The sequence below is a fragment of the Mastomys coucha genome, unplaced genomic scaffold (genome assembly GCF_008632895.1).
Source record: "Mastomys coucha isolate ucsf_1 unplaced genomic scaffold, UCSF_Mcou_1 pScaffold13, whole genome shotgun sequence".
In the NCBI taxonomy this organism is placed as follows: domain Eukaryota; kingdom Metazoa; phylum Chordata; class Mammalia; order Rodentia; family Muridae; genus Mastomys; species Mastomys coucha.
In genome coordinates this window covers 18,446,734-18,458,644 of record NW_022196895.1, presented here as the reverse complement: position 1 = coordinate 18,458,644, position 11,911 = coordinate 18,446,734, and the positions used below count along the sequence as shown (strand labels likewise).

The window sequence follows — 11,911 nt, the reverse complement described above, 5'->3', positions numbered from 1 at the left end:
GTGCACTTAAGTTGGGACTGCAGCAAGGGTTTGGGGATTAAGATCACTTGCTGCTCTTGCAGAGGATGAAGGCTCAGTTCCCAGAACCTGGGTTGTGGTGTACAAACATCTGTGACTACGGTTCTAGGTGATCCAGAGCTGAGTTGTAGTTTACATGGACACCAGCACACACATTTTCTTTTTAGTTAGCCTTATATAACTGGAAAAACATGCATTTGTTCCTTATTGAGTACATTGTTTTCCATGCTTTCATATCATAAAGATTAAGTTTTATATATCAACATAAGTATTATTTGAGTAATTGTTCACAATTCATAATCTCATGGTCAGCCCAGACCTATTGAACATGAATGGTACTTTGAACAGATTTCCCCACCCCTTTTGAAATTTCAACAGGAAAATTTATTATTAGTTTATAATAGAAATATGTAAAATCAATTTTTATAATGTTGTAAAATCAATACCTAAGCAATATACAAAGGGTACTTACTCTTAACCTGAAAATTTCAAAAATGTTATTCCAGTTATTTCTGCGATGTCTCCTTAGCTTCAGGTGTAGCAATTATGCTGTAGATATTTCTTTACATTCCAATTGCTGCCCCCCACCTCAGTCCCCCTCCCACAATCCTTCATCCCATTCCTCCTCTCCCATGCCTCTGAGAGGGTGCTCCTTCCACACCCCATCAGTCTTCCTCCTTCTCTGAGGCCTCAGGTCTCTCAAGGATTAAGTATATCTTCTCCCACTGAGGACAGATCAGGTAGACAGACTTCTGCTGCATATGTGTCAGGGGCCTCAGACCAAACAGTATATGCTTCTGGTTGGTGGCTTAGTCTCTGCGAGCTCCCTGGGGTCTGGATCAGTTGAGACTGCTTGTCTTCCTATGGGGTCTGTATTGGTCAGGGTTCTCTAGAGTCATAGAACTTATGGGTAGTCTCTATATAGTAAGAGAATTTGTTGATGACTTACAGTCTTTAGTCCAATTCCCCAACAATGGTCAGCAACAGCTGAGAATGGAAGCCCAAGGATCTAGCAGTCGCTCAGTCCCAGAAGGCAAACAGGCAGAGAAGAGAGAGAGAATCTTCCTTCTTCCAATGTCCTTATACAGGTCTCCAGCAGTAGGTGTGGCCCAAATTAAAAGTGTGTGCCACCACACCTTTAATCCCAGATGACCTTGAACTCAGAGATCTCCCTGTCTTAATCTTCTGGAATTCATAGCCACTATGCCTCAGGATCTCCATGCCAAGATCCAGGTCAGAAACTTGTATCTCCCAGCCTCCAGATTTGGATGACTGGTGAGCCTTCCAATTCTGGATTACAGTTCATTCCAGATATAGTCAAGTGGACATCCAGGAATAGCCACTACAGGGTCGCTTTCCCTCTCAGCCTCTCCAATCCTTCCCCTAATTCAGCCATAGGGATCCCCAACTTCAGTACAATGATCAGGTGTAAGTATCTGCCTCTGTCTCAGTCAGCTACTGGTAGGGTCTCTCTGAGGACAGCCATACCAAGCTCCCATCTGTAAGCACATCATAGCATATTAGTGTCAGGCCTTGGTGCCCCCATGACTCCCATGAGATGGATCCCAATTTGGGCCAGTCACTGGACCTCCTTTCCTTCAATCTCTTCTCCATTTTTAATCTCTGCAGTTTTTTTTTCGACAGGAACAATTCTGGATCAGGAATTTTGACTCTGGGTTAGTGTCCTGTCATGTCTACATGAGGCTCTGTCTGTCAACTGGAGGTGGACCCTTTGAGTTCCTTCTCCACAATGTTGGGCATTATGGGTGAGGTCATCCCCAATGAGTTCTGAGAGTGTCTCACCTCCCGGGTCTCTGGTACTTTCTAGAGGGTCCCCCACCTCCATCTCCTTAAAGCTGCTTATTTTCAAGACAATGTTAGAGAAAAATACTATTTTTTCCTGCTCCTTGCTACCTTTCAGTTAAATATTGATAAAAGATTATAAAATTCTGTTGTATGGCACTAGGGCTAGGGAGACTGCTCTGTGGGCCACAGTAGTTCTTCTGTGAGCATTAGAACCTGCATTTGAATCCCCAAAATCTAAGTATGAAGTTGGATGGATGTTTATGACTATAACCCTAGCAGTGGGTAGGCTGACAAACCTAGACAAAACCTAGAGAACTTCATGTTCATTGAGATTCTATCTCAAGGCAATAAGGCTGAGAGTAACAGAGATAGACACTGGATGTCCTCTTTGGGCCTTCACATAGATGTATGCATTTATACACACACACAGAGACACACACACACACATACACACGCACATACACACACACATACACATGCACACACACACTATAATATCATGTAAGTCACCATATTTGGTACTCCATTATATGTTTAGTTCATTTATTTGATGGTATAAATTCAGATGCATACAAGTTTAAAGTGATTATGATATCCAGAGATATCGATTGGTTTCTTGTCACCTCAAATTCACTCTTTCTGGTTTCTAGAATCTTTTTTTCCTTAAGATTATTTATAAAGGTAATTTTACTACATTTTATTTTTATTAATGTTTGGAAAATATTTTCAACTTCCAATGTGTTGGATTATTTATGTTTTAGACTCACTAATAAACATGACACTGACAGAAATATTTATTCTGTTATAGACAGCGTGGTTTAGAAGTTGTACCACTGAATATACTCACAGATCACTAGTACATTCCTTGAACATAAACTAGATGGCCTGTTTTGCTTAGCAGATGGCCTTCCATGTTGTCACTCATGTTCATCCTGTTCTCCCTTCTTCTCTTTGGGTGATGATGATTCTGTTTTATTATTTGGTAAGATGCTTACACCATCAGATCCAAAACACATTGGATGCTGTTGATGTATTGTGTGTTACAAAAATAATTAAAAGTTTACTCTATTTATCCACTTCCACTCACTAAAACACTTGCTGATTGTAGAATGTTTTATTTCTATTACCTATGAGAATACTTTCAATATTTTATCTTATAGAAGGATTTTTAAAATAGACTTTCATTTATGACAACCTTTTCTTCCACTTTTGTTTCTGTCTTGAGTCCTTCTTGGCTGACAAGTCCCTTAGAATAACAGCTTCAGTGAGGTTATCTTGACAAGTTAAGGTTGATTATGAAAGAAAAAGGTTTTAGTATGAATAAGACATTGGGGCTGGAGAGATGCTCAGAGAGTAAGACCACTGTCTTTCTTCCTGATGGGACCTGAGGGGATCCAGCACTCATATGGTGGCTCATAACTTTTTGTAATTTTGATTCAGGGAAATCTGATGCCCTTTTCTGGCTCTTGTGAGCAACAGGCATGCAAGTGTTACAGAGACATGAATGTAGAAGATGCCCATGTACATAAAATAAGGCTTATAAAATAACCTAAATAAACAAAATACCATGCAATCTTTGAATTTTAATTTTCCATTAGGAAGGGAGTTCATCCTGTGACTTGTACTGTCCTTTTAAAGATGACCTACGTTCTTGAGACCATAAAGACTTACTTAAGTATTTATCTATGTGTGAGTGTGCGCCACAGATGTTCAAGTGCCCAAGAAGGCCAAAGGGAGCAATGGATCTTGGAGCAGTAGTTACAGGCAGCTGTGGACCATCCAGAAGCTGCATTCATGTCCTCATCAAAAGCAGCATAATGTCCTAATCACTGAGCCATCTCTACAGGTTTCTTTGGTTTTGAGGTTTTATTTATTTTAATTTTACATTTCTCTTGATATAAACTACCTGCCCAACTAAAACAATAAATAAAATGAAAATTAATGTCATCTAGTTGGGTTTTGTCACCTGTTGTTTTCATGGTTATTCTTTATTTATTAAATGCTGGGATTATTTGCTGATAATATTTATATAAATTTCACATTAATTTCTTCTGTTTTTCAAGTTTTCCATTAGCAATGTCTCCTGTGTCTGTGTGTATGTGTGTGTGTGTTTATGTGTGTATTTGCAGCAGAATGCTGTTCAATAGCAGACCATTAATAATATTCCTTAATAAAAATGATGTTTTCTGTTTTAGCTATGTTAAGTTATACAATGCTTTCTCCCACATGTTTGTTTTCTTCATTTTTCTTTATAAGTAATTACAGACCCATAGAAGTTAATGGTTCACAATTTCCTTCTCCAGGCTTCTTCCAATTGGGGAGATCTTAGAGACTGGTACTATGATATCAGATTAGGAAACAGGTCCTGCCCAGGTTTTTCCATGCATCATGTTTTCATGTGCACTAACTCACATGGATGAATGTGATTGCATGTGTAGGTATATGTAATTTTCTTTTGTGTGTAAATTCACTAACTACTGCTTTGATCCAAGTATGGAATGGGGTCATCTTCTGTGCTGCCTACCTCTGCCCCTATTCTTTCTCTGCCCTCACCCTCAGATCTTCATCATTTAGGGTATGTTATATAAACACATCATGGAACAAGCAACCTTTGGGTTCTTGTTTTTGTTTTGTTTTGTTTTTATTTTTTTGGTTTTACTTTTATTTTGCCATTAAGATTAACCCACCTTGGCAGATAAATTCCAAGAATGCCTTCTCAGATTTATTACTAAGTGGGATTTCTTGGTATTGGTGTGTCAGGTTTGTCTAACCAACCACACTTTAAGGGGCATTTGGTTAGTTTCCACTTTCTTGTTGGTCTGATCGAAACTACTTTAGAAATTCATGTCCTAGGTCTGTGTGAGCATTAGGTCAGCTTTCTACAGAAGGCCCATCTATGAACACAATTTCCAGTCTGTGTGCTAAGTATGTACCAGTTAAAAACTCCTGCAACCAGCTGCACAGTGTAGAGAAACCATTAACCATACACACCAGCAAGAAGAGATCACTTTTTAAAAGAAAACCGTTCAGCTGCTCTAGCATTTTTTTTTGTAGCATTGAAGTTTTATTTCAAATTTCTTTTGCACATTTTTGTGCTGACATGATAGTGAATTCTTTTATGAAATATCTGCTCAAGTATTTTTTTCTGGCTGGTATAGATTTTTTTTTTTTAACAGAGAATTCAAGTTAAGTTTTAAAACAGATATGTAAATTACAGCTATCTTATGATTTTAAAAGGTTTAACTTTTTATTCCTTTATGGGGTGTTTTGTCAGAGAAAAGTCTTAAATTTTGTTAGAATTCAGTTTGCCAATTCTTTTTTTCCAGGCTTGGTGCCATGGGAAACCCCTAGTTCTAATGCTGAGATTGCCAAGTGTTTTCTTCTGGGACATTGTGCCTAGCTTTACATGTTATCCTTGGGAGAATTAGGTGAATGACGATTGAGATCTAGTCAGATTTAGCTTTGCTTCTCTCTCTCTCTCTCTCTCTCTCTCTCTCTCTCTCTCTCTCTCTCTCTCTCTCTGCTCACATCCATGGAACATGGTGCCCTGTGTCAACTGCTTTGGTTAAAGAGCTGAGGATCCAAATATTTTGGGCTCGGACTCCATTTTGGAGAACCTGACCTAATACTAAACTCAAGTAAACTAACAGGCCTAGCACCAGTTTCCAGGCTACCCTCCAACAATACCTGTGTTTAGCACCAGTTTCCAGCATATAGCCCAACAAGACCTGCATCTAGTGCCAGTTGCCAGGTTATCCTGACGCTTCACTTCCTAATAACTACCAATCAGTAGGAAAACAGAAGCTAAGTTTACAGTTTGGCCTCCAGCACAAGCCAATTATGTTAAAGGCCATAGTGGACCCCCCAATCAGATATGTACCAGCCTAGAGATCCCCTTCTTGACTCTATAAATCCTTACCGGAGTCTGGGCTCGAGGCTCCCTCCCATTCTCCTGCATCAGAGATAATGGTATGGCCCAAGCTCCAGCTTGAATAGAGACCCTATGGTGATTACATCAGAATTTGGCTCCTTGGTCTTTGGGGGCTTTATGAACACAACAGGGTATGTAAACCATTGTCATGATTCATCAGGTCCTAATTTCCATGGCTCTGTTTGTATCTACTGGGTTCTGTTTCATTGCTCGATATGTCCAATATTCTGCCAATACCAACCTTTTTTAAGTTAATATACTCCAGCTATACCACTCCTGGGCATATACCCAAAAGATACTGCAACATGTAAGAAGGACACATGCTCCACCATGTTCATAGCAGCCTTATTTATAATAGCTAGAACCTGGAAACAACCCAGATGTCCCTCAACAGAGGAGTGGATACAGAAATTGTGGTACATCTACACAATGGAGTACTACTCAGCAATAAAAAAAAACAATGAATTTATGAAATTCTTAGGGAAATGGATGGATTTGAAGAATATCATCCTGAGTGAGGTAACCCAATCACAAAAGAACAAACACGGTATACACTCTCTGATAAGTGGTTATTAGCCCAGAAGTTCAGAATACAGGAAGAATAACCCACAAACCACAAGAAACTCAAAAAGAAGGAAGACCAAAATGTGGACATTTCATTCCTTCTTCAAAGGGGGAACTAAATACCCATGGAAGGAGTTGCAGAGACTAGCAATGGGTGGCTGTGAGCCTCTACATCTGTATTAGTCAGGTACTGTCAGAGCCTCTCAGGAGATAGCTATATCAGGCTGGCTTGGCCTTGTGAAGATTCTGTGCCCCAGTGTAGTGGAATGCCAGGGCCAATAAGTGGGAGAAGGTGAAGTGGCAAGCAGGGGGAGGAGGGAGGCAGCAGGGGTTTGTTCTTGTTGTTTTTTGAGGGGTTGTTTTTTTGCTCTGTTTTTTTGGGGGGAGGGGAGGGGAAACTGGAAAAGGAGAAATCATATGACATGTAACTAAAGAAAATATCTAATAAAAAAAAGAAAAGAAAAAAACAACAAAGTGAGAGTGTGACTGACTATTGGGTTTTCCTGATTAGTAGACGTAAAAATGGTGATATTTAAATGCCCAGTAGCTTTCCGTTACTTTATTATCCAACTTCACACACACACACACACACACACACACACACACACACACACACATAAAGTTATATATATATATATATATATATATATATGTTATATATATATAAATAACTTTTCTCTCCATTCTTTACCTTGGGAAACAAGAGTACTTGTTTCCTTTGTATTCACTCTTAATATCTGAGCATTTTAGGAAATTTAGAACTGCCGTGGGGTAGGAGAACTTTTAGGATAAATGTCATTGATTCCTAGTAAGTTAAAGAGTGGTTTAAATATAATTGTCTTTTCAATGTGGATAAAAATCAGCTTTTCTTTTATCTTAGGAAAGAACTAGATAAGCTTACTTGTCTGGAGGCTCACTATACAGCCTCAATTGAGTCTGTGAATCTGGACCTTGAAGGCGATGAAGAATCAGTGAGTGAGGTGCTGAGAGAAACACAGAGCACAACAGATGAACTATCAAATTTAAAAAGAACAGTGAGTGTTTCATACTTTGAAATATTTATAAATTAGTTTGCAGCTAGAAATAGCATATTTTCCCTGCAAATTATTATATAGCAGCCGATTTCTTAGCTGTCCTAGTTTCATATTGTTGGATAGCAAAACATATTTGACAACTCAACAGAATGCTTATTTCATTTGTAATTATAATTTGTATTTTTTAATTGGGTATTTTCTTTATTTACATTTCAAATGTTATCCCCCTTCCTGGATGCCCACTGAAACTTCCTATCCCATACCCCTCCCCTTGCTTCTATGAGGGTGTTTCCCCCATCCATTCCTACTTCTCTGCTCTTGAATTCCCCTACAATGGGGCCTCAGCCTTCACAGGACCCAGGGCCTTTCCTCCCATCAATGCCCATCAAGGCCATCCTCTGCTACATATGCAGCTGGAGCCATGGATCCCTCCATGTGTACTCCCTTGGTTGGTGGCTTAGTCCCTGGAAGATCTGGGGAGGGGAGGTCTACTTGGTTTATATTGTTTTTCTTCCTATGGGGTTTCAAACCCCTTCAGTTCCTTCAGGGCTTTCTCTAACTCCTCCATCAGGGACCCCAGGCTCAGTCCAATGGTTAGCTGCGAGCCTCTGTATTTGTCAGGCACTGGTAAAGCCTCTCAGGAGACAGCTGTATCAGGCTCCTGCCATCAAGTACTTCATGGCATCCACAATTGTGTCTACATTTGGTAGCTGTGTACAGGATGGTTCCCTAGGTGGGGCAGTATCTGGATGGCCTTTCCTTCAGTCTCTGTTCCACATTTTGTATCCATATTTGCTCCCATGAGTATTTTGTTCCTCTTTCTAAGAACAGCGAAAGCACCTATACTTTGGTCCTTCTTCTTGATCTTCATGTGGTCTGTGAATTATATCTTACGTATTCTGAGCTTTTAGGCTAATACCCACTTATTAGTGATGTGTTCTTTTGTGACTGAGTTACCTCACTCAGGATGATATTTTCTAATTCCATCCATTTGTGTAAGAATTTCATGAATTCGTTGTTTTTAATAGCTGAGTAGTACTCCATTGTATAAATGTACCACATTTTCTGTATCCATTCCTCTGTTGAAGAATATCTGGGTTCTTTCCAGCTTCTGGCTATTATAAATAAGGCTGCTATGAACATAGTGGAGGCTGTGTCCTTGTTATATGTTGGAGCATCTTCTGAATACCCAGGAGTGGTATAGCTTGGTCCTCTGGTAATACTATGTCCAGTTTTCTGAGGAACCACCAGACTGATTTCCAGGGTGGTTGCAATCCCACCAACAATGGAAGAGTGTTCCTCTTTCTACACATCCTTACCAGAATCTGCTGTCACTTGAGTTTTTGAATGTAATCATTCTGACTGGTGTGAGGTAGAATTTCAGGGTTGTTTTAATTTGCATCTCCCTGATGACTAAGGATGTTGAACATTTCTTTAGGTGCTTCTTGGCCATTCAATATTTCTCAGTTGAAAATTCTTTGTTTAGTTCTGTACTCTATTTTTAATAGGGTTATTTGGTTTGCTGGAGTCTAACTTCTTGAGTTCTCTCTATATATTCGATATTAGCCTTCTGTCAGATATAGGATTCTTAAAGATCTTTTCCCAGTCTGTTGATTGCCATTTTGTCCTATTAACAGTGTCCTTTGCCTTATTAGTTTATGTTTGCTGTATGAAGTTATGTATTTCTTAATGACATTTTCATACAAGTATGTGATGTACATTGATCACAATAATCTTCAGGTACCCTCTTCTCTCTCTCCTATGAGTTCTTTACTTGAATAGTACTTGTAGGTATATATAAATATACATGGGTGTATGTATATGTATGTAGATGCATATTGGACTTGGATATATACATATGACATCTAGATTTCACACATGATTAGGAACATGATATTTGTGTATTTCTGAGTTTGATCTGCTTTACTTACCACAATCATCTACAGTTCCATCAAGTTTCCTGCAAATGCTACAATTTTTGGTTCTTAATTATGCCCAAGTAAAACTCACTCATTCCCCCCCCCCCACTCCCTCTCTCTTCAGATCTGTATTACCAAGTTCCTTGATGAGCATTTAGATTGCTTTCAAACTTGGCTATTGCAAGTTGTACCAAAATAAACATGAACACACAGGTTTGTTCATACATATTGACTTAGATTTTTTTTGTGTGTTTAGACTGATTCCTGTGGTATAGTTGAATCATACAGCACTTGTATTTTTAGTTGTCTTGAGGAATATTCATAGTGATTTCTATAATAGATACTGGAGGCTTAGATTCACGCCCTGTGGTTGAAATAAATTCTTTCCTTCCCAAGTTTCTTTTAGTTATAGTGTTTTAACACAGCAATGGAAACTCTAAGCAAGACAGAAATTAATACCAGTCTCTGGGTTATTGTTTAGGCAGATCTGACCAGGTATTTTTGGGAAGATTTTAGGGGAAATTTATAACTTTGGGATAGAAAAGCCATTGCAATTTCAAAGCTTGGTATGTTGTTTGTGGAGCCGAGGGGGGACACAGATCATGGAGGTCTGACTTGTGAAGTCTCTGAGGTAAGCAAAGACCATACTAGGACTATTTGTGTGATATTGTGAAAGAAGCATTTGTGGTTCTGGTCCTCTGGAGCTGAAGAACAGGCTGTGATTAATAAGACACCATCACCACCAGAGTAAAACTTTTGCTCTGCTGGGACAATAGTTACTACTTGGCTGGGACCGAAGAATCAACTGTGATTAAGATTTAGGAAAGTTTTTCCTTGGGTCAGCACATGGAGGCTATAACAAGATAGCCAGTGCTGCACCTCCTGCTGACAGCTGACTTGGTAATGTGGAAGAGTCTTCCAAGTGGTACTTGCTTTGAAGGCGTGAAAGAAGAAAGAGTCATGGAGAGAAGTTGAGATTTGGCAGGTGTGGTACAGATAGGGTCTCTGAACAAAGGCTGGAAGTGTTGACTGGTAGGGACACTGTTTCAATTGCTATAGAAACCACAGGAATAGAAGGGATCATAGAGAGAAATTTGACTTTGGTATCATGTAACATGGTCAGAGTCCTTAAGAGTACCCAGGAGAGACAATGGTGAAGCTAGGGTAGAGACCTCAGCATTTTGGAGATGTCAGTATCATGCAGCCATCACTAAAGACAACTAAGACAACATCACCCATGGGATGGAACAAGCCTGAGCGAGAGAGATATGGTGTGTGTGTGTGTGTGTGTGTGTGTGTGTGTGTGTGTGTGAGAGAGAGAGAGAGAGAGACAGACAGACAGAGAGAGAGAGAGAGAGAGAGAGACAGAGACAGAGACAGAGACAGAAAGAGAGACAGAGAGAGAGAAAGAGAGAGAGAGAGCTGGTTATGATGTTGTGCTGTTTATTTTTAATGGAGAAGAGGTGTTTAGTTGGTTGGTTTTATCTTTTTATCTTTCTTTTTTTTTTATTTTACAGGAGTCTAGATTTGGAAGACCTTGATCTTTTAAAACATCTTTGGAGTTTCCGATAGATTGTAAATATTTTAAAGATTCTTGGGTTTGGATTTTGAAAGAGCTTATGGTCTTTTAAAGAGGCAGAGCTTTAAAGAATGTAGGACTTTTAAAGTTATTTTAAAGTTGGGAGTATTGATATTGGCATGCCATCTTAGAAACAAGTGGAAAAGGAAATATCCTAGTTGACTAGTGATGTCAGGCCAACAACAGATCAATTGTGCTTGCAATTTTGCCTGCTTTGCACGAGCTAGAATTGTTTTGGAACAGGAAACCTCATTTGAGAAAATACCCCTATCAGACAGATCTATTGGCAAGTCTGTAGAGCATTTTCTTTATTGATGATTGATATGTGAGGCCCTGACTCATGATGAACTCTACCAGCCCTGGGCTAGTGATCCTATGTGCTGTGGAAAAGCAGGCTGGGCAAGCCATGAAGAGAAATAGCATCCCTCAGTTCCTACCTCTAGGATGCTGGCTTGAATTATTGCCCTGACTTTCCTAAGTAACGGAGTGTGAGAACTTCAAGGTGAAATAAACCCTTTCTTCACCAGGTTGCTCTTGGTAATGTTTTTTATCCCACCAGTGGAAACTGTAACTAAGGCATTCCCAAAATGTGTAATTTATTGCACTGTATGAGTATAAGCACCAGGGGAGAGTAGCAGTCAGCAGATGACATATTACTATTAAAACACTTATAACTTTTATATAATTTGTTGGTGATAGTTCAATTTGTCATCTGTAAAATGATAGCCATTGACAAGATATTTTCAATGAAGGAGAAATTATTTGCAAAGCCTATAATCTTTCATTCATACATCATCTTTAAACTGGCAACCCCGTGCCTCCTTAATTTGTTGTAATAACACGATATTATTCATGACAGGAAATCATGAAAGCATTTAAAAGGTTCCTAGTAGTTTTCAATTATAGAAATTGTTTGGACTAGCACACGTTCCAGAGAAGATGAGAGTGTGATGAAATTTAAATATATTAATTTCTGCATTTCTCTCATTATACAACCTTAAGCTACATTTTCATGAGCACACATTGAGCACTCCATTAAATGCAGGGATGTGCATTATCT

General features: G+C 39.1%; 1 protein-coding gene across 3 annotated transcripts in view; it reads left to right on the top strand.

The window, feature by feature from the left end:
• Window positions 1–11,911, top strand: part of Ccdc178 (coiled-coil domain containing 178) — a 345,640-nt gene that overhangs the window by 60,101 nt on the left and 273,628 nt on the right. For all 3 annotated transcript variants that reach the window (XM_031365073.1, XM_031365074.1, XM_031365072.1), the window contains exon 14: window positions 7,200–7,353. In XM_031365073.1, the coding sequence (XP_031220933.1) occupies window positions 7,200–7,353 (154 nt within the window). The remainder of the gene's footprint in view (window positions 1–7,199; window positions 7,354–11,911) is intronic.